Genomic DNA, 27,683 nt, shown 5'->3' on the forward strand with positions numbered 1-27,683 from the left:
TTCTCCTTAACATCAGTATTATGTCTAAAACCAAAAGAGTTTCAGTGTATCTATTGAAAACGATAAGACACTGCATTACTCTATAGTGGGCTCAGTTTACTGACTTCAACTAGTACTGTATATTTTTTCTAGGTATGGCAATGTGGAGGTAGTGTTGAGGTGCTGCCTTGCTCCAGGATTGCCCATATTGAAAGAGCCCATAAGCCGTACACAGAAGACCTCACTGCTCATGTCCGAAGGAATGCACTAAGAGTGGCCGAAGTCTGGATGGATGAATTTAAAAGCCATGTTTACATGGCATGGAATATACCCCAAGAGGTAGGTTGCAAAGATCACCGGCATGCTCGGATAGCCTTAGCTCTGGGCCCAAAATATGAGCTCTAGTTTAGGACTACGTTTAGCCACCCTTATTCATACGGAGTAGCACCTTACTCTGTGAGCAATTCCATTGTCTGCAGGTTATTTAAAAATGACTTTCTTGCTGTGTTACTTTTTTCTTGTTCATTGTTGACCCTGCAAGACTCTTTGAAGTTAGTACCTGCAGGAATGCCAGAGATGAAGCTTATATGCAGTGGTATTGTAGCCATGTTGGTCCCAGGTTATTAGAGAGACAAGGTGGGTGAGGTAATATCTTTTATTGATCCAACTTCTGTTGGAGAGAGAGACAAGCTTTCAAGCTTACATGGAGCTGCTCTTCAGCTTCAAATTCATGTGTCTATCTCATTGACTGGTACACTTTTTACCTATGTTAGAGTGAAGCCCTGTCATACAATATGGGAGTATTAAATTTTTTCATAGATTCATAGATTCTAGGACTGGAAGGGACCTCGAGAGGTCATCGAGTCCAGTCCCCTGCCCGCATGGCAGGACCAAATACTGTCTAGACCATCCCTGATAGACATTTATCTAACCTACTCTTAAATATCTCCAGAGATGGAGATTCTACCAGTCTGGCTGGAAGGGTGTCTCTTTCTTTTTCCTACTCACCTAGTAGGGCTGGAAATCCCCTTACAGAACAAGTGGCATTTCATGGTTCTAGGTCTCTATATGGAAATCCTATTCCTACTTACGTTACCGCGAGTAACACTTACTGTTTAAAAAAAAAAAAAAAAGGCAAACAGCAGCCGCAGCACTGGAAGCCAAAATTATTAAAAGCAGAATCTTGATTTTATAGCTATGCTACATAGCCTTTAATGCGCGCGCGTGTGTGTGTGTGTGTGTGTGTGTGTGTGTGTCAAAGTCCTCACTACATGCTGTGCTGTTTATATTTACTAAAGAAACAATAAAGAAAAGGGTTTAAAAATGTTAGAAATTGAATATAAATTATATTATTTATTATTAGGTCAATTAGTTCATCCCCTTGAAAATACAGACTACAGACACACTCCCATACTGATTTGTAGAAATACATCATGGGCCAGATGCTTATTCACATGAGTGATCTTTGCTCAGATGAGTAATCTGACCCCATGTTACAACCAAATTCTGTTCTCAGTTCTACTCGTGTAAATATGGTTATAACTTCCTAGAATTTATTGAAGTTATTCTGGATTTACCCTAGCATAACCGAGAGCAGAATTTGGCCTCTCATTTTAGTTTTGATTCCTTTAAATGAATCTATTTGCTTTGCAGTTGCAGCTCCCTCCAGCTGTCTCTTGCTAAAGAATATAGCACAAAACAAATAAATGAACTCAAGCAATTTATTTAATTTAATTTTTTTTCTAATAAAAGATCTCTCACAAATCTCTTTCCGAACAATTTTGCAGCTGCAGTGAAACTGGTATAATTTGTCCTGTTACTATTTTTCGTGCTAAAAGTAAAATGATGTACTTTGCCTAAGTTAGTTTCACCACACCGGGGGGGAAAAAGTAATTGTAGCTAGAAAAAGACAGTTTTTTTCCCAGTTCAGTAATGGGAGTCTCTCTCGTGGAGCTACTCAGAAGGTTAGAGGTCCTAAATATCTGACTGGGTCAAGGGGGTTTGGTTTGATTGCTGTTGATAATGTGCTTGCACTTATGAGCAGAAGATCTCGGGAGGGAAGGAGTGGGAAGATATAATGCCATTACCAGAAGAAAATAAATCACATTAGCTAAAACTAGTATAAAATGAAAATGCTTTACATCAAAGCAAAATTTCCTCCGGAAATTGGGTGATGGTGGGAGGAGGGGGAAGGCAGTAACTGGCATGGAAGCAACAGCCACATCTTCATTGTATCCCTTAAGTTCCCATTTTCTTTCTCTTAAGACTCCCTAGTAATGCACGTGCTGAGTAATTCCACAGTGGCAAACAAAAGGGCAAAGAAGATCGGACCCAGTAGAATGTTAGATGACAATGGTGTCATCTATGGTTCATATGTGTAACATGCTACTGTGGCAATGAATGAGAAAGTGAAGCCTGCTATAGGCAGCACAACAGACCCCTGGAGGTGACAGGCATTTTTATTTATAAGGGTTTCTCCTCTGCACAGAGTGGCAATGACCAAGAGGAATATGAGGGGAAGGGTGGTCTGGTGGTTAAGACTCAGGACCAGGGCTCAGCTGATTAGAGTTCAAATCCCAGTTTGGCCACAAATTTTCAGTAAAACCTTGGCCAGGCCATTTAATTTCTCTGTGCTTCAGTTCCCCATATGTAAAAGGGGATAAAACACCTTTCTTTCTCCTACCCTTGGGGGCAGGGACTCTCTCTTATAATGTACCTAGCATGTCTCTAGGTGCCACAGTAGTATAATAATGGTATCTTCAAGGTAGGAGATGTTCTAGTTTTCATATGGTTAAAAATCCATGAAACCTGAGCCTGGCAGTGATTTGGTATTAGCTGCAAAAGTGTCAGAGGAGATAAGGGCCCTCAATGAGCTAACAGAAAATCCCTCTAACAGTGAGGAACTATCTTCTTGTATAGATGTGCCAGGCTGGGCCCTGCTCCTCCAACGTCCCAATCCTGGCATAGGGGACATATTGGGAGCAGGCAGGGTGCATGGTGGAGTTTGGCTCCATTGTGGCAATCTGTCACTGGCTTAGAGTCCATTAGGGATCCCAAACCAAATGAGTCCTTTAAAGTCACCTGGCAGCAGCTTGATGTTTCACTGGGGTCAGAGCTGGCCTCAAGAATCAGGAAGCTGGCTCCGTCTCCCTGGCACTTCCAATCTGCTACACTAAACTTTGCTCATTGCCCAAGAGAATAGACTTAAGTGAGGAAAAACCCCAGTGGGAGTAAAGAACCCAATGAAATCACCATCTGATCTTTTACCAGTATTGTTGGTGAGGGGAACAGGAAGATATGGTACAGGCTTACACCCATCGGCACATACCAAATCAGTCTGAAAAGGAAACCAACATCATTAGTGTGGGAGGTTTTTTCTCTCTATCGAAAGGGCAGGAGTTATGCAATCTGCTGTTTCTACAGAAAAAGTGTCAGAGAAGAGAGAAAGAACATCTATTTTTTGAGTTGCTTTAAGAAGCAACTCAAAAAATAACCTTGACACAGTATGTGGAACATCCGTGCTACAGATTACCAGGAGTGTCATAGGGCACAGAGCTAAAGGGATGAAGAGCAAGGAAAGTATGGGACTGATTATGTCAAAGTCCTATATCCGACTGAGTGGCATTAGCTCCATTGCACCTTGCTTCATCCTAAGATTCCATTAAGGGTGGAATATAAACTATGGACACTCTTTCAGCCATAGCTAGTTTCAGGAAGGGACAAAATAAGATAATGTAGATGCACAAAGTGGGTGTGTGGAAGAAAAGTCAAATTGGCTGGTCAGATATTGTTGATTAAACATTTGTACAAGTGCAACAGTAATTATGTGTTTGGACAGAAATGAAACATCCGTGCAAAATAGAGGGATTGGAACCATTATAGTGGACTTTTTTGTTCACCTGTATCAGCCAGGGCTTTTCATGCAGTATGCTGTTCCAAAGTAGCAAATACCCAGTAGAACCTACTTTTTCATGGAATAATTCCCAGAGCTGCAGAGAGCTCCTCAATCAAATGTGTCCAAAGATTTCAGAGCATCAAAGGCCAAAAGGAGGGAGCTTGTCTCATTTGGCAGGAAGAAGTGGCTACTATCTTGGGATCTTTGTATTTGAGGCACTGAAAACTTTACTCAGGCACTCAGATACCATGATGAGGAGTGTAGCATAAAATACCCAGCTAAACAGACTCAATAAGCATTTTAAAATGGAAACAAAACTTCGGAAGTGCCAAGTGAAGGGATCGCTCCGAAGAAGTCATCCTCTGAGCTAGCAAATGAAACAGAAATATGTTAAAAATGGGGTAGGTAGGAGGAGCTTGTGAGATTAGGGATCTGTGGGTTCATAGAATTGCTAACAGAATGAGATTGTCACCTCTGGGCTACTTTTTAACATAATGACTAGTCAGTAGTGGGTGAAGGTCATTTCAGCCTGTGTGTTCTATAGTAGTAGCTAGTAAATCTCAACATTTACCAATAGTTATTTGGGTTGTTGTCATGGGTTTCCTGTAAAGAGGGGAAATACAGAAGATCTGAGAATCAGGCTGTGGTAACCAATGGGAAATTATGACTTGTTATGGTAACAACTATATGTAAATAAATTGATATTCTGGTGATTAGTGATTAGTCCTTCACACCCCACACAGGGTTTTTTTCTTGTTTTCACAAGTTCATCTCACCATCAGCTCAGAACTGGCTCTCCAGTCTTATGGGGCCTCAGTGGGCCAAAGACCTTCCAACCCTTCCCTAAGGACCAGGGGTCCTGCCTGTTGGGTGGATCAGAAAGAAGGCCTTGAGTCAGTTTTAACTCAGGCTGTTTAACTAAAAATCCACCCTTTGTCTCACAGAGTGATAGAATTTAAGGCCAGAAGGAACCACTAGATCACATAGTCTGACCTCCTGTATAGCACAGGCCACCAACACCACCCAGCACCTGTAATGAGACTGCAGTTTTACAGCCCATAAGAGACTAGACTGTTATGTGCCAGAGTAGGAGGAAGCAAGGAACACCAGTGCCTGAGACCCCCTCATTGACAGGGAAATGATTAAGTTTCTGAGACCCAGATAGTCCTGCCAAGTGACCTACACCCGCCTGCTGCAGAGGAAGGTGACTGCATGTTGTTGGTCCCTGGAGAATCCAGTTTGAACCAGTATATGTGAGCCTCTCTCCAAGAGGTGGTATCTCTCTGGAAGTTTTACAGCCTGAGTGAATTTACCTAACCACTCCCGACTGCTCCTGTGGTCGCCCTCCCCCAGGGAATTTCGGACAGTTCCCTCAATAGTATATAAACATTTCCCTTTGTAATGCAATGAACTCCTAAGATACTGAAACATAATTCAAAAAGGTTTAACTTAATTCAGTAAGGTTTGTCCAGGATATTGTCATATCTGTCACACATGGTTGCTCCATGTTAAAGTTAACACACGTTGGTGGGGGGAAGCATGAGGAAACATGCATCGCCACTAGCTAAGTGGCAGGACCTTAATCTCTAGGTATTCTCAGTCCAACATATTTCACAATGTGTTTATCTGGCCAGTTTAACACATTGCTCCTTCATCACCATCTTCTGTCTCTCTCTCTGCCTCCGTATCTCCATATGTAAAATGGAGCGAAGGATAGTGACCTCCTGTGTAAACTGCTTTGAGATCTACTAATGAGAAGCCCTGCAGCAGAGCTAGGTGGTATTATTATTAACTATCAATCTGCTCTATCTCTGTCTTGCCTGCAGCTTTTTCCCATGCCTCCAGTGACATTCAGTTCTCAGCTTCCACTACATACAAGCTGGCCTCTGCTATACCCAAACCAGTGTACTGTGTGCAAGCTGGTTTCCTTTCCAGTTGCATGTCAGGATCCGGTTGCACCTTTCCGGGGACCTGGCTCCTTAGAGAGCTCTTCAGTCTGAGGAGCAATAAGCACTGCAGCATACTGTGTTGCATGAGAAAGGAATGGGGATGTACTGGAACCCAGTAGAAGGGCAGCTGAGCATCACTTACACATTGTAAATTCACAGAGCTCAGGGTAGATAAAGGAGTCATCCGAGGCCACAGGGATAGTGGGTAGGCACAAAGGCAGATGTCAAGAGGGAACCAGAGACCTAGAAAGAGAGAGAGAGCTGTAATCTGACAAGGAGGAAATGGATTGGCTGAGAGGAGCATCCATAGTTTTGGAAATTCAGAAAAGCATTCAAATACAAGCTCCAAATACCCTCTGTAGTAGTGACCTATTGTGTATAGGAGGCTTTTGCTGGTAAGATTCAGACTGACTTGTAAGATATTGAGTGCTTGAGCTGAAGCCTCAGGGGCACCTGATACTCTAGCCCAGCGGTTCTCAACCCGCGGGCCGCATGCAGCCCAATTAGCACACTGCTGCGGCCCAGCTCAGCTGTGTTCTAAAGGGCGGCCCATGGGCCGGGGTCCCACCAGGTGAGAACCACTGATCTAGCCAGTCATATTCCTGACCAGGAGAAAAAGATCAATTTGTTAATTAAGAGGCAGTTTTATATAAGGATAGATGAATGATTTCTGCCAGGCATAGTTTGAGTTGCACCTATTTGCATCAGGCCTGAATTTAGTGCAAGGTATTTTTAATAGACTTTGCCAGTGTGGAAGCCAAATTTACTTTAGTGCCAGTCAGGAAATGCCTGCATTGTAAAATATTCTTGCTCCAGATAGTGTTAATTACATAGACATTCTGTGATGCAAAGAGCAGCCTGTGCTTCAGACCATAAAATCAGGCTCCTATAAAGCTATCCTTTTGATATACCAATGAAAGAGAATTCAGCATTTCCTAACATCATTTTAAAATCCTGATGTCAGCAGACAATGAAGACACTTTGGGCATTTATGACTCAGGCAAGGCCTGCTGTTTAATCAAATAGATTGTAAGATTTCTCTCTAAAGTTTATTTATAATAAGTTTTGTTCTGTTATATTGAGCTGTATGCGAGAACATAATTTACAGTAAAATGTCTCATTTTCCTTCCTGTCAGAAAGTGGCCATGAATTTGCATTTAGATCCCTCTCTAAAAATCTCTGTTGCGTGATTTTAAAGGGATAAATTATTGAGCTCCACTTACAGGATTTTTATGAAACTCATGTTTCATGGACTCCACAAAATTGTGTCACACCAGCCGAGGGTTAGCCATAAAAGTAAAAGATAATAAAAGGAGGGGAAGGAGAAATTCTGTAAATGCTTTTAACAAAAACATCAACTGAGATTTTAATGGCAGTATAAAATAGGTTGGCTGAGATTTCAAAAAGGTGAGCAGGAATTCTAATCTTCACAATGGAACAACAAAGCCAGATTTCAGAAATAGGCAGAAAAAGGAATACATTAATAAATAGGCCACAGTTGAATATCAGCAATCAGGTTGTTTCCTGGGCAACTTGCTACCTTATTCCAATTATTTCTGGATCTGAAAACTGCCTGAAAATCTAAAAGGGCTAGAGAATTACAGTGGCATTGACTAAAGTCCGAATCCAAAACTCAGATAAGTCAATGGGATTCTTTCCATGGACCACAGTGGGGTTTGAATGAGGCCCTAAGAATATGAACTATGTTTATAATACTATGGTACACATCCTGTTTAAACAGAGGATTTATGAAACATCCATTGACATCAGAATCACTTTACAGCAGTGTTGTTGATCCAGTGGAGAGATCAACTCTTGTGTTACTGTTCCTCACTAGAGTAGGCATGGCAGTAGAGAGACAGTTTTATACTAGGAAGAATTGCTTTTATGTCACTGATACGTTTTCTGTTTTTCTGACCCTTTTATGTGCGCAGGATTCTGGAATTGACATTGGTGATATTTCTGAGAGGAAGGCCCTGAGGAAAAAACTGCAATGCAAGACCTTTAGGTGGTACCTTGTCAGTGTGTATCCAGAAATGAGAATGTACTCAGACACTATCGCCTATGGGGTGGTAAGGATCCTGTTTACCTCGATCATTAAAAAAAGAATAATAGTGGAAGTAATTCATGCAGATAATGCGTGGTTCCAGATAAGAGCCAGATCAAACTGGGAGTCACTAGTTAAATAGATGGATTGACTGGTTAGTTGACAAAGACTGTTGTGCTACAATACTTCATGAAAATATATTCCTGTGTATTATCTTCTTTGCCTGCTCTTTTCACAGATTTTGTTAAAGTGAAAGATTTCTGGGGTATAATTTATTAGATGCTACAGAGCTGTTGGCTGGAAACTATGGTGAATACATGTAGTTTGTGTGAATTCACTCAGTGCACTTAGTTTTACACATATAAGCACCTTAATATAATATCAAAATCATGTATCTAGAGGTTCATACAGACATGTATGCACCTAAGGATTATTATCATAATTGCATACTATTTATGTTACAATAGCCTCTACAGGCCACAGTTGAAATCCGGGCCTGATTATGCTAGGCCAGCGTACTAAAACATAGTAAGAAACAGTACCTGCCCCAAACAGTACCTGCCTCCAACCTAAATGGAGAAAACAGACAATGAATAGTAGGGGAAATGAGCGCAGAGAGGTAAAGTGATTTTCCCATGGGCACAAAGCAGGTTAGTGACATAACCAGAAACAGAACCCCTATCCCGACTCCTAGTCCAGTGCCTCATCCATTAGCCTGCACTGCCTTTTGTGAATGAAAGTAATCTCTTTGCACTCAGGTCCCACTTCAGAAGCCTAAGTAGGATATTTCACCAATAAGTGCAGATCGTCAATGCAAGATGTGGAGGAAGACACCCCTGCTTGAAAACTGGGTTCTCTGAGTTCTGCAGTTTGACTGTGTGGTTCTGTGGAGATCTAGTAGGATCCAGGGTTGCAAGGTGTCCAGTTTTTGACCGGAATGCCTGGTCGAAAAGGGACCCTGGCAGCTCTGGTCAGCCCACACTCCAAATCCCTTGGCCCCAGCCTGGAGCCCACTCCTGCACTCCAAACCCCTCATCCCAGAGCCCACACCCCCAGCCCAGAGCCCTCCCACATCCCAACCCCCTGCCTCAACCTTGACTGTGTGGTTCTGTGGAGATCTAGTAGGATCCAGGGTTGCAAGGTGTCCAGTTTTTGACCGGAATGCCTGGTCGAAAAGGGACCCTGGCAGCTCTGGTCAGCACTGCCGACCGGGACGTTAAAAGTCCGGGTGGCGGTGCTGCAGGGCTAAGGAAGGCTAGTCTCTACCTGTCCTGGCTCCGCGCTGCGCCCTGGAAGCAGCCAGCAGGTCCAGCTCCTAAGTGGGGGGGGGCACAGGGCTCCACATGCTGCCCCCCGCCCTGAGCACTGGCTCCGCACTCCCATTGGCTGGGAGCCGCAGCCAGTGGGAGCTGGGGGGGGGGGGCGGTGCCTGCGGGAGAGCGCAGCGTGCAGAGCCTCCTGCCCCCCCCCCCACCTAGGAGCCGGACCTGTGCCGCTGACCGGGAGCTACCTGAGGTAAGCCCACATCCCCAGCCCAGAGTCCCCGCCCCAAACCCCTCATCCTCAGCCTCACCCCAGAGCCCGCACCCCCTCCCACACCCCAACCCCCTGCCTCGATCTGCAGCCCCTGCCCACACTCCGAATCCCTTGGCCCCAGCCTGGAGCCCACTCCTGCACTCCAAACCCCTCATCCCAGAGCCCACACCCCCAGCCCAGAGCCCTCCCACATCCCAACCCCCTGCCTCAACCTGAAGTCCCCTCCTGCATTCCGAATCCCTTGACCCCACCCGCCCACCCTGGAGCCCATTCCTGCACCCCAAACCCTTCATTCCCAGTCACACTTCCAGCCGGAGCCCTCACCCCCTCCTGCACCCCAACTCCCTGCCCCAGCCAGGAGTCCCCTCCCGCATCTTGAACTCCTCATTTCTGCCCCCAGTTAGGGCCCTCACCCCCTCCTACAAACAAACACACACACACACACACCCCGCCCCAGTGAAAGTGAGTGAGGGTGGGGGAGAGCGAGCCACCGAGGAAGGGGGGATGTAGTGAAGGGGGGGGGTGCCTCGGGGAAGGGGCGGGGCTAGGGTGTTCGGTTTTGTGCAATTAGAAAGTTGGCAACCCTAGTAGGATCCTGTAGGACAGTAGCATATTTTAGCAAATGGAATGGCTCTGTACTTGAAAGGTATTTTATAATTATTTGACTGCTTTGGATGGTCAATTGAAATTATAGTGCTGGCTTTTCATGGAAGTCAAATAGAGAATAATCCATCCAAAAAGTAGTAAGGCAAAGTTCTTTTAAAAATAATAAGGATTGTAGAAAACTGTTAAAGGCAGGGCCAAATTCAATCTCCTCGATGTGAGGAGATTGACTTCACTGGAATTGTGCTCAGTTATACTAGAACTGAATTTGGCCCAGATTCTTTTAAGGATAGATTAGGCTTCCTAGTAAATGGGCGCATATTTCTCCTGCCAGGCATAGAAGCCTGGAGCATTTTTGATCACAGATATAAATAGTAAATGAGTGGAAAAGAAAACACACAGGTGGAATAACTGAGTTACTTGACACATCCTTCTTGGACTAATTCAACATTTATTTGACAGGCACAGATGAAAAGCACAGAACAGGCCTCTTAAGATTTTGACTCTCCTGAGCCTGTCTCAGCATCCACAGAAGGATGCTGACAATACCAAATAAGCTTGGTATACAGCAAGAGTGAGTGTTCATACATCACACTGTTACGTGATGCAGAACCAAAGAGCCCAATATATAAGTCCTCAGGGCACCTCTGGTCAATAGGTACATATTATGAGTGTGCCACAACAAGGGACATGATATAATCTATTGACTGCAGCACGTCAGTACATTAATGGCCTCATAATTTAGCTGGGAGCTGTGGTGGGAAGTCTTATTCCACTAACTGAAAAATGCCTGAAAATAATGGACCATATGACAAAGCATCTCTAGAGTTACAGAGGCTTGCAAGAGACATTGCATTAGGAAATAAAAACACACTGTCACCTGATCTTCATAGAGGGAGTGGTATTTGGTTCCCTCGTCTGTTCTTTCTTCATTTCTTCTTTTCCACTTGTTTGCTAAGCTTGTAATGAAGGAAGAAGTGCCATGGAAATGCAAATCAGCTGCTAATTCAGATTTTAAATATTGAAGTGCTTACCTGCTCGGATCACTGCTCCGCACTTATCAAAGATATCTGATTTTCTTTGTTTTTGTGTGGGGGGGTGGTGGTGGAAATTTTGTTGTCAGTAATGAAAAAAATTAACAAAAATGCGACATTATTACAAAAGGAAATCCGAATCAATACCTTTTTTCATTATTTGATCAGCTGGAGACTCAGATGTTGCCAGGCTCCACAGTAAGATTGTAAATTAGGCTGTGTGTGCACTTGAAAACTAAGCAGTGTGTGATAGAACTGGATTAAGTGCAATTGGTCAGGTGTGCACGCTAACCATATGAAGTCTTGTGCTTTTGCCCTGCATCCATACTAATGTTGTTCTAAACCATCTCATTTGAAATATCCTCTGAGTACCTATCCCACAGCTCACAGAAGCAGTGGATTCTGAGAGATTTCAAAAGGCCACCAATGCACTTTGGGACAGTAGTGTGTAGACTCATTGAACTGTGTCATCTAGTTCATATCCACACTGGCACTAAAAAGGAGAGAAGGCCTATAGCAGAAATGAGGACAGAAAGAGTGAAGTAAGTCGAGAAGATGGCAGAGGTTTATTCATTCAAACAGTGTAAGAAACATAACAAGAATAGTGATGATCTTGAATCGAGAGAGGAAGGTGCAAGTAACAGTAGTGACAATGGAATAAAATGGCAGCACTATGTCATTAATGTCAATAATAATGAAAGGAAGGACGGTTTTATGGTTAAGGCACTCAGGAAATCTGAATGTAATTCTCAGCTCAGCCACAGATTATCTGTGTGACACTGGGCAAGTTACTCATCTCTCTATGCTACAGTTTTCTATCTGTAACATGTGGATAATACTTTTTCTCCCACACTTACTGTATCTCTGTAAACTCTTCAGGGCACAGACTGTCTCATCATGTGTATGTGCATATGCATTGACTAGCACAATGGGGCTCTGATCTCAGATGAGGCCATTGCTGAAATGTTAATAATAATAATGTCCCCTGAGCTGTCCCTGTTGTGGTGCAACTCTGCATCACACTAGCTTTAGGCAATATGCCCAATTCGGCCCAATGTGTCAACAGAACAAACAACAGCAAAGGATTAGGTTAATTGTGGTTAAGTAATTTAGATGAAGTGCTACAGGTACATAAAATTACTCCACTGGAAATGTGTATAAAACAAACTAAATGATAGTTAAATATTTCACCTAGTTGCTTTTCTATGTTGTTCTGAGATTAATAGTTTGTCTATACAGTATATTGAGACTTTGGTTCCTTTCATAAGATATGTGCTCCTTCTAGAAGGCGTGGCCCCTTTGAATCCCATGCATATAAATTATACATAAAATCCTGTGGTACCTAAATTCTCACTTACTCATTTCATTCTCAATCCCAGAGGCTCAAGGTATTCAGAAGTCCTTCAGAATGTAAATTTCTTATGAATTTGAAGAGCCTTTCATCTTTATTGGGAGGGAAAGCTCTTTCAGAAACTGAGTGGTGCGCTCTGAGATAAATTGCTCAATAAATCCTTCATTCTTTGTAGCAATGTGGGTTGTGAGTCAATGGAGCTATGCCAGTCTACACCAGCTGAGGACCTGGCCCATTGATGCTATTGGGACTGCTTGTGGGACAAGGTACAGCATTAGTAATGGTATCAGAATCTGGCATTATGTTTTAGTCCATTTGGGACTGATGCTAGGTGGTTCTGGGCACTTTTAGGGAGTTTTGAGGGCCCTCAACTCCCATTGATATAATGGAAACTGAGTAAGAAGTTCAGGATTTAATCTACAAACAACAAGAGAATACAGCATATAAATGTACAATTGTACTATTAAACATGAAATATAAAGGGCACCGCACCATGGAAAGGTCACAAATTGTCATTGTCCTTTCCAGGTTCTGATGACATTACAAATCATTTTGCTTTTTTTCTGTCTCAGAGGTCACCAATTCCCTGCTGTCAATATCTCTTTATGGCATATCGTCCACTGACAGCTGTAACATATTCCCTGTCAGCCTGATCCTATAACAACTCTGCACACAGAAACATCTGTGACTTCAGTGGGAATTTCATGTGTTGATTGGCTGTCGGATTGGACTCTAAATGGAAAACACAGAGGCTGGCGTATCCAGAAAGGCTCAGTAGCCATAGATTTTCAGAAAAGCAATGAGAGTTGTTGAGTGCTGACCACTTTTGAAAATCTGTCCTTAAGTAGGTGCTAAAATGGTGAGCTATTTGGAAAAAATCTGGTGACACTTGTGAATGCCTTTTGAAAGTGTGGTCCTTAGAGGGATAAATTCTGCCCTGGCTCATGCCGTGTGTTGAAGTTAGTAGGGTTCTGCTATGTTTAAGTCAGGGAAGAATTTGTTTTCTCTTCAAATGCACTCTTAACCTCACACAGACAAGTGTCTTTATTATGAATATTTCCTTCTCTCAGGTAAATATGATTTTCTTGCAAAGAAATGGAAATGATTGAATATAGTCCATTCTAACACATATTTGGTTTCTTTTTTTCTGTGTCTATTCTAGCTGCAGAATTCCCTGAAAAGTGATTTGTGCCTTGATCAGGGGCCAGACACAGAAAATATTCCAATCATGTATATCTGCCATGGAATGACACCACAGGTTAGTATGACTAATGATCTCATATATGGCTGCTGCTTTTAGTAGGCTGTGTAGGAGGAACCATATTGTAACCATCAATGTTTTTTCCTGCTACAGTACCTCCTTAGGCTGTTTGTTAGAGATTTTTATAGAAAATTGGAACATTACTTGTGCCATAATGTCGAGAATCACTTGTGTATTAATTAGTGCTTTGACAAGGAAGCTTATTTATTCATTTTGGAAGACTATAAGCAACAAGAGGCATGAATTAGTGCTACATTTACCAGGAATTGTTGGCATAAGCTTTTGTTATTGATCTCTTTTAACTGTGTCCCTGATATGAATGCAACAGTAAGCTCTAAAGAAGATGTATTTAAAGCAAAATTTTCTCTTTTGAGCTGCTGTATTTACGGTCTTTGTTCCGGGAATTAGAAAGGTACAACACCCTACTTCAAACTGCATTACAGACATGTACAAAAATAAATTAATACCCACAAAAGCCCTTTATTCCAAGCCCTTTTTACATTCCCTAATACATGCTCATTTTGTTCAGAATGGGTCAAAGACTCAAATAATCAAGGCCCTTGCATTTACTTTGTGACGGGTTAGATCACAGAAACCCCCTTGGGGGAGCTGCCACCCAATGTGCCAAGACTAATTCTACCCCTGCTTTCCCTGCCAGCTCAGGACTCCAGCACCCTGTCTTGCTGAGCCAGACACTCCCGTCTGCTCCAACAAAGACCCAGGGTCCGAATTACTTGCCCCAAAGCTGCAGGTTTACCTGAAAGCAGCTAACAGAAGTGTTTCTGTCTTTAACACTCAGATGCCCAACTCCCAATGGAGTCTAAACCCAAATAAATCAGTTTTACCCTGTATAAAGCTTATGCAGGGTAAACTCATAAATTGTTCGCCCTCTATAACACTGATAGAGAGATATGCACGGCTGTTTGCTCCCCCAGGTATTAATACGTACTCTGAGTTAATTAATAAGTAAAAAGTGATTTTATTAAATACAGAAAGTAGGATTTACGTGGTTCCAAGTAGTAAAAGACAGAACAAAGTAAGTCACCAAGCAAAATAAAATAAAATGCGCAAATCTATGTCTAATAAAACTGAATACAGATAAGATCCTCACCAGTTCCAGAATGCTCCCTTTTACAGACTAATCTCCTTTTAGCCTGGGTCCAGCAATCACTCACACCCCTTGCACACTGTCCTTTGTTCCAGTTTCTTTCAAGTATCCTGGGGGGTGGAGAGGCTCTCTCTTTAGCCAGCTGAAGACAAAATGGAGGGGTCTCCCACGGGCTTAAATAGACTTTCTCCTGTGGGTGGAGACCCCCCGCCTCTCTCCTATGCAAATTCCAGCTCCAAGATGGAGTTCTGGAGTCACCTGGGCAAGTCACATGTCCATGCATGACTCACAGTTTCTTATCAGGTAGCAGCCATGGGTCACATGCTACCTTGAACGTCCTCAAGTAGACTTCTTATGTGGTTTGGAGCCTTCCAAGATTCATTATTCTTTAAGTGTTTCTTGACTAGGTACTTAATTTCAACATTCCTTTCTCCAGGAACTGACCAAATGCTCTATTAAGGTTATTTAGCAATCAAGCCAGTACACAGCCAATATTCATAACTTTGAATACAAAAATGATACAGTGATCCAGATAGGATTAATAGATTCAGTAAATAAATATATGGAGATATACCTATATCTCTTAGAACTGGAAGGGACCCTGAGGGTCATCAAGTCCAGCCCCCTACCTTCACTAGCAGGACCAAGTACTGATTTTTGCCCTAGATCCCTAAGTGGCCCCCTCAAGGATTGAACTCATAACTCTGGGTTTAGCAGGCCAATGCTCAAACCACTGAGCTATCCGTCCCCCAGATAGATCATAACCTTTATATAGGATATGTTACATAGCATATGTAGCATCGATAGATTCAATAGATCATATTCCAGTTATGTCATATTCCCATAAAGCATTATGGGGTACAGCGTCACATACATAAACTGTTGGATTTAATAACTGACAAACAAGAGTTTGAGCATATAGCCTCTTCTTAAGTTACTAACAATCTGGACACATGTGAAAGCATTCTCATGCAACTACTGAAACTACCACCTGCGTGGTCCAGAACTTGCCTGTCAGAAACAGACAGTGCAAAGTAGTTGATATTGGAAGATCACTTAAACAAAAATTGATAGAAGGAAAATAGTCATATTTTGATTGCACATTGTAAAGTAAAATACCCCTGCATTTTAGAATTCATGAGGGTGATTGAAAGCATTTACTCCCTCCCTTTCCTAGTGCGTAGTAATAATCAGTAGAAAATTTTGCTCTGATTGTTCTTTTTATGCAAGCATTGTACAAAAGGACCTTGATACTCTTCATTTATATAAATGTGTGGGATGTGGTGCTGTTCATGGAACCATCAATTACTTGATTTGATTACACGGCAAAGGAGGATCATAACACTAGCTAGCTAAGACATAAACAAGTGCACACCGAAAAGGTAACATTGACCTTCCATCTATGGGTAACTTACTCAGTTGGAAATTTAAGCCTGATGAAATTGTTGGTGTTGGTTATATAATACCTTGCAAAGTGATGTGTTCTGCATTTTCAGCTGTGCACTGATTTCCTTTACTGAGAGCTTTTAATATTGATCACTAGAGGGATCATGCTTGAGTAAATTATGAATGATGAAGAGAAAAATATCGGAGAGTCCCATTTATCACATGCACCCACTGCATAGACTGCAGCTTATTTTTCACATAAGTATGCTGATAACTAGTGTTTTGCCTCCAGGAGCTTTTTAAGCTGGTCCTCATTGTTAGCCAAGTAACTACCTACCTTCGGTGTAAATCACAAGTTTGCTGGAGTCATTATTCTTCACCTTCTGGGAAGGTGCCATAATTCTCTTCTGGCATATCATCTGTGATAGCCGTCTACATACACTGTTGTAAATTAAAATTGGAAATTTTAATTATAGTTAAGAGGCCAAAAAAAAAAAAAAGCCCCCTTAATTAGCACCATTCAGCATTCACTGTACAGTGAACTATTTTCGAATGTCAGTCAAATTTCTGCATAAATGAGTTACTGGTAACAAAAATATGGGGATGGGGGAGAGAGAAAGAGGAATTCTCTTGATGGGAGCATGCTTCTTTCATAATTACAGTGTTAATTGCATCTCCTCACCCATTAACATGATTTCAGGGTTTTTTTTAAAGCTATGACGCTATCTGACTCTGCCTGGGATTAGAAAATGAGTGAGATCTCTCTTTAAAGAGGAACTTGCTGTTTCCCCATTAAGGAACATGTACTTGGCCCAATTGTGTGCCACTACTGTAGCATAAAGGATCCATAAATTTGACTGAATAGGCATCTGGAAGATTTCCTCTGTGTAGAGGGAATCCCCATATTTATGGCATAGACCCAAGCCTCTTCCCAGCAACTGGCACACAGGGAGTGGTTTGTTCAAGGTCCCTTTGCATAGTCTGGCAGCTCACACTTGTGGCCATGGACCTAACACTTAGTGTTAAGTTTGTTGAAGAAGAAAAAAATAGTTGGAAAGCAGTAACACTGTTTAGTGAGGAATACTGGCCCAGTCCTGAACCCCCTACTCATGTGAGCAGTCCCAGTGAGACTAATCAGTGGGACTTGTAGCAGGGGTCAGGACTACTGGTGTGAATAGGAGTTACAGTATGAGTCCTTGTGCTAGAAAAATCCCATACTCTTCATGTCTGAGGTCTATTCATTTCTTAGGCGACCTCTACACCACCAGCATGGGTAGCAGCAACAGAAGCATGGCTTGGGCCTGCTGAATACTCAGCACCACTAAGCCGTGACTCTGCTGCCACTGCCTGTGCTACTGCAGCTACCCTGCTGTTTATACTCACGCAAGCTTGATGAGAACTAACACAGGTATGCATACACAAGCAGGGGAATCACACCCCAGCTCATAGTGTAGACGCAGCCTGAGAGTCGTTTTGGCTCTTCCAAGACCATTCTAGTATTACGGAGAGGAGGTAATGTGCAAGAAATTGTGTGGTTTAAACAATGTTCTACCCTGGCATGTGATGCAATATTTTCAACTTCCTTAATCCTTTCCCTGTTTTAGAAATTGGTTTCTTCCTTCTTAAACTGGTGCAAAGTGCTCACTAGAGATGAACCTTTCATTTTCCTTATAGGACCATATGCGTGTCAAAGTGCACAGATATGCTGACTAGAGAGCTTCTTATAGCTGATTACCACAAGGCCAATGCATGTATCCTACCAGGAGAAGAGTCACAGTAAATAAATAAATAAAATGTGCATAAGCACACTCCAGAAAAATCATTATAGGGTAATAGCATAAGATGCACTGGACCAAGAGAAGAATTCAGGGCTTGTCATGCATTTCAATACTTTGGTTTTCACACAGCATTCATATATTTGATAGATTTAATTGCAAATAAATCAGGGGTGGAATGCATTTTAATAAAGAATGTTTTTGTGGACTTAAATAAAACCCTTAGAAATATGTATGAGGATGAATTCCTATGACCCTAAAAAACAAGTTAAAAATGGAAAAGACCCATTAGGTCATTAGCCCCTCTGCTTGACAATTCAGGATTTTTCCCTAAGCTACTAGTATTTGTTCCTAATACTTTCTCCATTCTAGTTTTAAACATTCCAAGCCAAAGAGCTTCCTCTATTTCCCTCGGGGGACTATTCTACAGCCTAACACATCTCACTGTCAGGGAGTTTTCCCTGATATGCAGCTTAAATTTTCCTTTCTTCTCATTCCTTCTAGCTATATCCTCTTTTTCCATCATGAATAATTTCTTGCTCTGTGCTAACCCCTTTCAAATAATTGAAGACTCTGATCTAGTTCCCCTTTTACTCATCACTTAGTCAAGCTATTTGGCATCAGCTCTTGAAATTGCATAGCTGTGGAATGTGTAAATAGCTACTCTTTTCTTTTAGCATGATTCACACACATGGGATGATTGAACTCTTTGAAAAGGGAATTGTGAAGTTAAAATATAAGATTGCATAGCACTGTCTTGTGGCCAGTGGCAAGTATGTCAAACATCCCTTTGTAACTAATAATGCTTTCAAAGTGCCAAAGAACTGCCCTGAAACCGCATAATGGAATAGCCAGAGATTGTCTCACTGCACAAAACAACAGCTGTTTTTAAGAGGCATTAGAATTAATAATGAGTGAGCCTAAAATGTTTGAGGTTAACCAAACTTTCACCAACTCCCTTCACATGATTGCTGTACTACTAATAAAGAATTAATATGTATTATAAGCTCTTCCATACAAGAATCTCAAAGTACTTGAATGAATGAATGAATAAATCAGTAAATATGCCTGTGTGTATATTATTGTCACCATTATACAGATAGGAAAACTGAAGCACAATTTTTCTGTGATCACACAGTGAGGCAGTGGTGGAATGGAGAATAGAATCCAGAGAATCTTGACTCTTAGTCCCCTGTTCCGTCCACTAACAAGAGCTACCTACCTATGAAGGACCTATCCTCCCATCTAGTATTAAATAACACATCACTTTTCTCTACATAGTCAGGCCAACATGACCATCTCCACGCAATTTCCACTACATGTGACCCATATCTTGTCTTCTATTATTCAACCTTTGCAACTGGCCAGTTGTCATTTGTCCCAGCCTCTAGCTCTCTCCATCCCATCATGACTCCTAGTCTTTGCTTCTTGTCTTTATTTTCAGCTTAGTATTTTGAGGCCAAATTCTCTGTTGGTGTAAATTGCCATAGCTCCATTAAGTTCAACAGAGCTGCACTAATTTACAGCAGCAGAGAATTTGGCTTGTAATTGTTTTGGAAAATAGAAACAATGGAGAAAAGGAGAAAAAATGCACACTTGCATATGCAGACCAGGATATGGTACAATGAAGAGAGGGGGGAAATTGGCTTTTTACCTACATATATTATTTAAATGCACGTTTAAAGTTGTCATAAACTTTCTGAGTGGGTGTGGGAGTTGGTGTGTACTTTACACAACACAAAATACTCAGTAACCTCTTATTCTTTTCAATCAATGTAATTATTCATTGGACGCCAGATGAAAATGCTCCATTCTGTTATGTTTGGAAGCATAAATCCTACCCAGTTTGTTCTTCCTAACAATGGAATGTATCCAGAGGCAAAGAGCCTTTTCAGCTTTGTAAAATAATGTTGTGGATATAATCCAAGTATCTATAAATATTTATGTTCCCACCAATTTGCTCCTTTGAATATTAATAAAGTCATAGTCCTAGTTGGACTCCTCCAACTCTACATTCATTTTTTCTACACCGTGGGGCTTCATAAGTTCCCAGAATGCAGGATGAAATAAAGGCACCAAGATGCAGCAGAGAGGTGACTGGATGCTGCAATGCATCTTGAATGGAAGGAGGACTTAGAAGCCAGAGATAAGGGAGACTGAGGCAAGGAGGAATGAGAGAAAGTTGACCAGTCAAACAGAAGAGAGAAAGATGCTAGTTTGGGGCCACACAACATTTTAAAACCCATAGGCGCGAGTTTCAGAGGTTGGGTCTACAGAGTTGGGCTCGCAGGGCTCATGCTTTGGCTCCAAAAGCAGCAATATAAAACATTGCAGCTCAGACTGGAGTTTAGGCCCTAAAGTCCAGGGGAGAGGGTAGGCTTCAGAGCCCAAGCTCCAGCCCCAGTTGCAATATCTACCCGGCTGTTTTTTAGCACCATAGCATGAGCGCCATAAGCCCGACTCTGTAGACCTGAGCTCTGAGACGCGCTGCAGTGGGTTTAAAATAGAGTCCAGATACACACTGAAGTGCCAGATCCTCAGCTGGGGTAAATTGGTGTAGCTCTATTCTAGCCCAAAGAGTTTGAGAGAGAAGAAGTAGAACTAACTTGATCACGTCACTGCTCCTTGATCCTGCCTACGCTACACCATGGCAGGGTGTCAGGATTGGATGGATGTCACTTCCAGAGAGAGGAGTAAACAAGGAATAGAAATAAAAAGAAAAATAGTGACTGAAAACCCTCAGCAATAAGGGGATGGTTTGTTTTTGCATAGTCCACGCCCTCCACTTCCACCCCACCAGAACAGGAAGGGCTGACAAGGATTTTACACATCTTGATTACATTCACAGTTAGCCCCTCCTTGGGCTTTTCAATATTAACATGTGCTAGAAGTTAATTTAAAATAAAACAATGGTCATTATGCAGGAATTGTGCGTCTGCACGGAGGTGTTCTGGAAGGCATTCTACCTGGAACTTGTGCTGACTACATTAGAGCTGATCAAATAATGAAAATGATTTCATTCACAATTTTGTAGAAGTTTTAAATTTTTCTATGAAAAATGAAAATTTTCATTTTTTTTTCAAATTTCATTTTGTTTCCTTTAGAATTTTTTTAAATAAAAAAATCAAAAGCTTCATTGAAATCTTATCTGCTTTCATTAAACATTTTGATGAAAAATATTTTGGGTCTAAATATTTTAAACTGCTCTAATCTAAGTCACTTCCAAGTCATCAAGAATAAAGCGCTTACCTCCATTGCACCCACTGCTAATAATAATAATAAATAATAATAATTAATGGAGATATCCCATCTCCTAGAACTGGAAGGGACCTTGAAAGGTCATCGAGTCCAGCCCCCTGCCTTCACTAGCAGGACCAAGTACTGATTTTGCCCCAGATCCCCAAGTGGCCCCCTCAAGGATTGAACTCACAACCCTAGGTTTAGCAGGCCAATGCTCAAACCACTGAGCTATCCCTCCCCCCAAGCAACAAGTTGCTACCTTTGTATGCAACTTGTTCCTGCCAGCACAATTGCACAACCTGGGAGAAAGGTCTGTTTTAAGTGAACTAGCATAGGCTTTTAAAGAAAGGTCTGGGTTTGGTTCCAGTTGGAGGAAAGACTGAAGTTTAAGACCGTGCTTCTTCATAAGAATCAATAAGCTGACCCACTGGATAGAATTAGAGATGGGCCCTAACAGCAATATTCAGATCCCAATTTTAAACTTCTGGGCTTTTCACATCCAGGATTTTGGTTTGACCTATTCTAGAGATAGGCCCAGTTGAAAAATTGGGATCTAGAGCTTATGTTCTGATTATGCTCTTCTTTCTACCTCAATCCTCCAATGGATGATTGGATGTGGCGCTTTGTTTTGGGCTCGTCTCTAAAACACTCAGATCCTTTCAAGAGTCATGGTATCATCTAGCGAGTGCAGCAAATTGCCAACCAAGCAATTCATGGATAATCATTTTAACTGTTTTCTTAATGAGGTTAGGGGAACAATACAGGAACAATTAATTATGAATCTGTTTGTTTTCTTTTCCAAGTGTAACTTCTAGAATGGCTATTGCCAAGCTCTTTTTGGATACTGTTGAAAATATTCTCATCTCTGTAAATTGTCGCTTCCAAGCAGTATAAATCCTTAAGTAGCTCATCCTCTCCAGGTCCTGTTGTTGGAACATGCTGCTTTCCGGTCATCAGCCCCTTTCATGTCTGTCTTCAGCTAGATCTCCAAAATCAACACTATCTTCATTACTCTTGTCAGTACAGGGACTTGCCATATGTGGAAATGAATCCCTAGTCTTGGCAACAAGAATAACATCACTAGCATACCTGAGCTTGCAGCATCTGCTTCTATCATTTCTAATCCTGTTCTGTATCCATCACTAGTCCTGGGAAGTTACGCAGTTTGTATGAAGCAGGGATAAAGCAGGTGTTCCAGGCCTCTTTAGTGCCTATGTGCCCAAGAGCCTGGGAGGGACCATTTTTAATAGGTGACCACATACATATCATTCCATCAGTGCGCTCTCTAGTGCTGAGCAGCCTGAACTCCCCCAGCCACTGAAACAGCTGCTTTCCCATTCAATTGCTAAGTGATAGTGGAAGTCATGTTCCTCTTTTTGCTTCAGAATAGCTGAGAGGCTAAGCAAGGATGGCCCAGCTCCTCTTCTCTCTCCTCTGGCTGTTTTGTTCATAGCCCAAGTGGACAGAGTATAAAAACTTATGGGGGGGGGGGGGGGTGAGGAAAAGGGGAACAGCCTGTGGTGGGGGGAGATGGAAGCGGTATTGAGGGAGATGGAGTGGGAAAGAAAAATGAAAGCTAGGAAGGGGGAAATGAGAGAAAAACAGAGAACATTCAGAACAGAAGCTCCATATGTGCCTTTTAATTGTTCTAGCATGCAAGAGTGATGGTACAGTGATTCAATTAAAGCCTGATCTTATTCCCATTTAAATCAATGACAAAACCATACTTCAGTAGCACAGGGCAGGACCGCCCAGAGGGAGGGGCAAGTGGGGCAATTTGCCCCAGGCCTCGGGCCCCACAGGTGCCCCCATGAGAGTTTTTCGGGGCCCCTGGAGCGGGGTCCTTCAGTCGCTCTGGGAGGCCCGGAAAACTCTCGTGGGGCCCGGGCCCCCGGAGCTTCTTCCGCTCCGGGTCTTCAGCGGCAATTGGGCGGCGGGGGGTCCTTCCGCTCCAGGACCTGCCGCCAAAGTGCCCTGAAGACCCGCGGCGGGGGGTCCTTCCGCCCTGGGATCCGCCGCCGAAGTGCCGGGTCTTTGGCGGCAATTCGGCGGTGGGGGGCCCCAGGCCTCCTGAATCCTCTGGGCGGCCCTGGCACAGGGTCAGGCCCTAAAAGAAAAGTTCGTTTGCAGTAGAAAGGCCCAGTTGTGTGTGTAAAACATAGTTCTTTTTTGTAGTCTCAGTAAACGCATGCTCCTGGCCTGGTTGCACTAACTTGCTTTCTCTGTAAACCTCCTGAGACTGAGTGTCTGCTCAGTTTTTCCATGACCTTGCCCATGTTCTAATCTTTCCAAGGAAGACTAATTACAGTACTTTATGTACATGAGAGCATGCCACTGAATGCTAATTTGAAGAGCCTTTTTGGTAAGGTATGGAATACCGTATTACTAGCATTACTAGCACTAGTTTTATTAAAGTGAGATTCTCCCCTGAAAAGTGCTTGTGATTTTTTTGGGGGGGGAAGTCATTGTGGGGGTTCCATGTTTTCTGTCTTCAATAACTTCCAACTCATTTGTGTCTCAATGTGTAATCAACTAGCCCAGGAAACTCACCTGGCAATCTGAGTCACCAGGGCTGTTAGTCACCTTGTTACCACTTGCTTCTAGTGCAAAGCTGGGTGTTAGCTCCTGAACACACCAGCCTGTGTGCCACTCAAGCACTCTCCTTTAGGGTACACCACCACTGTCTTTGCCTTGCTGGTTGAGAACAGATGCACCCAAGCCTCTGCATCCCTTTAAAATATCCTCTAGTGGTATCGAGCCTATGATCACTGGATATCCACAGAAATCCTACATCCTCTGTTTCCAAAGGAACAGTTTAAAACCATTCACCAGTTTTACCTTAGACTCCTTGTCTGGCAGAGATTGTCTCAAGATTTGCTACTGTTGAGTGACCTAGAGAACATATTTTTTAGTATAGATACCTAACTCCTCACATATTTTCTTCACTTACATCTCACAATGGTCATAGTGACCAATGTGACACAGGCTTTCATTAGAGAGCTTGGTGAACTCCTGTAGTCTTGTATACCCCAGTGTCCTCTGCCAGTTGGCATCCAGAGGTTCTTGAGTCACATAGTGTAAAAGAATTAGGGATTGAGGAGGTTAATTTGAAGACCGGTGGAGCTGAGAGTTGGATGTGGCCTGCAGACTCCTTATTACTAGTAAAGAAACACAAGCAGGAAAGAGCAGTTTGCCTTTCAAATCCCTGGGTGAGTTTACGGGACTGGTGGTTAGAAAAAACAGACTAGATCCTCATCTGGTGTAAATCAGCATAGCTTCATTCAAGTTAGTGGTGTGAAGCTATGCCAACAAGTGGAGCTATGCCAATTTACACCAGATGAGGATCAGGTCCAACATGTTTAATTTTGCAAACTGAGTAAAGTTGGTGGAATACAGCAAAGATAGTGTTTGCAAACACTCACTTAAATCCCAAAGAGCTGATTGGTTGGATCATGTTTATTCCCCTTTTAATTTGCTATTCATGGAAATTCAGGCAAAAATGGTTTTTGTTCACATCAATACTTGAGGAATGGTTGTGCTTAATGCATATACTTGTATTCATGTGTGAACAAAAATATTTATCTGTGAACAAGAATGTTCACCATTCAAAAATTCTGTCATCCAACTAAAAATAGAAATACCATGTGACTTATGTGATCAGTCACACATACAAATGACAAATAATGACTGGTGCAAGTAAACAGTTTGTAAACAACTGTAAAGGTTGAAAGTTGTTCACATAAAGTGTTCATCAAACAATTATGTAGAGCAATAATTAGACAAAAATTGAAATCCTTAGCCAACAGACTGGCAAACAGAAAGAAGTGCTACATTTGTCAGATAATTTATTTTCAATGAATAATTCAGGCAGCTCTAAAACAGCAAATTTGATCTGAGGTTATTGAGAGACAATAAACATATAACCCCCACAATGGTGTTTTCATGGAACCTTACTTTTAATAGGTTTATTGTGTTATTAAATATTTGCTTTAAATACCTGATTCTAATGAATTCACATTGTTTAACAATCTTTGTGCAAAGGCACTGGGAAGTATTGTCATGGACGTTGGTATGATGAGTGGTGGAGAAGAATCATGTTTACTAGGAAGCAAACAGAGATGCTAACCTCAGCAAAGGCAGCTTTTCTTTCTATGTGCAGTGCTTAAACTGAGAAGCATTGCATACCAGTTTACATGGATTGAGAGGCCCATTTTGTACATTACTAATACATGAATTGTAATTGTGTCCTTCGTTTCAGTTCAGACCTTTCATAGTACCTTTCAGTGAGTATCAAAATGTGGAAATACTAAACTAAGCTGAACACACAACTCATTCTCACTGGGATTCTTTCCTTTGCTGCCCACAGAATGCCAGGGTATTGCTGACAGGGCAAGATTTAGAGGCAGAGAATTACTAATATTTAAGAAAAGCCTATAGCTTTGATGATTTAGACCAATGGCTGACTTATAGAAGAACATGCATTCCTTTCTCCTCTATCTGAAAAATTGAGTGCCTGTAAATTTCATTAGCACAAGGGTAATAAAGAGCACCTTGTGGGAAACAACACTGATATATATTTTTAGAAATCATGAGGTTTCTTGTGGTTCAGAAATAGGACCAAGTTCCTAACACAACACTCGGCTTCAAGACAAAGCCTGTAAGCATTACAAACCTACATCATGTGAGGAATTTTCCTAACAGAGGGCCTGCTTCTGCTACCTCTGAAGTTAACACTTGTTTTGCCACTGATTTCAGTGGGAGTAAAACCTGGTTGAAGATCATATGAAAACCTGCAGATCTGTGTTAAAGACTAACCTTCAAATGTTCAGGATTGAAGTATCAGCTCCCTAGTATCAGCTGCCTAGTAAAGCTTCTCAGAGAGAATTTTCTAAGGAATTATGTAAGGCACAACAGCTGGATTCATAGCTGTCAGTCACCTGTGAACTAAGAGCTGATGTTTATGAAAGGCGTTGACTGTTTTCTAGGAAAATGATAGACATTTTCGTCATTTGCACATGAGACTGATTGGTCACACACAGACCCTGTGCAATATCCTTTCTCTTGAGCATGGTGTTACACATTGTTTTGAATAAATAAGCACAGCCCAACTTTTTAATTGTGAGAATTCTGCCCAAAATAATGTGCAGAAGACAGAGCAACTTTATAACAACTGTCAGTGCTACATCGCTGTGAAAATGAGTTTCAAATTGTAAATTGAAATGTGTGTGTGACTGGTTCCATGCTCTTAAGAGATGTCAAAACCTAGAGAGTGAGTTGTTGGCAAACATATGATTTATTACTATTTTTATTTTATTTATGAAGTTACATAGTTCCCTCAATATACAGACTGCTTTACAGTACTAAAAAATTAACCAGTCCCTGTTCCAAAGAACATATGGTCTCAAGGCACAATGAGTACTGAAACATTACAATACAGAGAAAGCAAAGGCCACTGCGTGGCCATTATAGCTGGAATGCTTCATGTAATGAAAAGGATTTCAGCAGTTCATTAAAGAGGACAGGAAGAGAGTTTGGCACAGGCATTGACTGGGAGTCTGCTCCAAGTGCATGTAAGTTCTTTGATGCAAGGACTGTTTCTTACTATGGGGTTTTTTACGGTGCCTAACAAAATGGACAATAATATAAATAATAATAATAACAATTGGTATGATGCCAAATCCTCAGCTGGTGAAAATCAGCTTAGCTCCATGGACTTCAAAGGACTAATGCAGATTTACACCAGCTAAGGATCCAGTCCCTAGATTCTGGAGTAGACAAAGAAGACAAAGAACACTGATAAGAGAGAAGCATGAGCCAAGTATAGGGAGCAGGTGGGTGTACATTGTAGGCAGAAATGAATTTTAAATCACTGTAGGCTCTGCACTGTAGCTGTCAAGCTGGAAAAAAAGAAGGTAAAATCTCTGCAAAAGCTTTTACTGAATGGAGCCTTAAAATAGCAAATAGCTAAAATAATATGATTAATTCGTTATGCCATCAGGTTTTGGTATCTTATTATGATCCCCTATATCATTTCTTAATTATCCAGTGTGAGGGATGGCATGCAGTTTTGTAATTATGGTTAGTTTAAATAGTTTCTCTTTTACTGTGACTTTGAGTTCTTTGTTTATATATTCATTTTACCTGAGCAAATTGGAGGGCATATCTGGAAAGCTTTTTGATTCATTATAATAAATATATAACAAATGAAAGAAAGGGGAAGTTGATTGTAATGAATATAAATCTGAAGGTAGGAATTGTAGAAAATTGATAAGGGAAGCAGAGAGAGACAAGGAGAAATCTATGGCCTGCTGAGTTAAGTACAATAAGGAGGAGGTTTTAAAATGTATTAGGAACAAAAAGAATCCTGACAATGGTACTGGACCATTACTAGATGGAAATAGTAAAATTATCACTAGTAATGCAAAAAAGGCAGAAGTGTTCAATCAATATTTCTGTTCTGCATTTGTGGGTAAAACAGATGATATTGTTTCAGCATGTGGTGATGAAAACTCTCTTTCC

General features: G+C 41.8%; 1 protein-coding gene across 2 annotated transcripts in view; it reads left to right on the top strand.

Annotated features, from left to right (window-relative positions):
• The window catches only part of GALNT18 (polypeptide N-acetylgalactosaminyltransferase 18), a 432,615-nt gene that overhangs the window by 318,422 nt on the left and 86,510 nt on the right, over positions 1 to 27,683 (top strand). The window contains exons 7-9 of one of the 2 annotated variants that reach the window (XM_065403832.1): positions 133 to 318; positions 7,758 to 7,895; positions 13,557 to 13,652. In XM_065403832.1, the coding sequence (XP_065259904.1) occupies positions 133 to 318; positions 7,758 to 7,895; positions 13,557 to 13,652 (420 nt within the window). The remainder of the gene's footprint in view (positions 1 to 132; positions 319 to 7,757; positions 7,896 to 13,556; positions 13,653 to 27,683) is intronic. The other variant, XM_065403833.1, reaches the window with a different exon arrangement.

The sequence above is a fragment of the Emys orbicularis genome, chromosome 4 (genome assembly GCF_028017835.1).
Source record: "Emys orbicularis isolate rEmyOrb1 chromosome 4, rEmyOrb1.hap1, whole genome shotgun sequence".
NCBI lineage: Eukaryota > Metazoa > Chordata > Testudines > Emydidae > Emys > Emys orbicularis.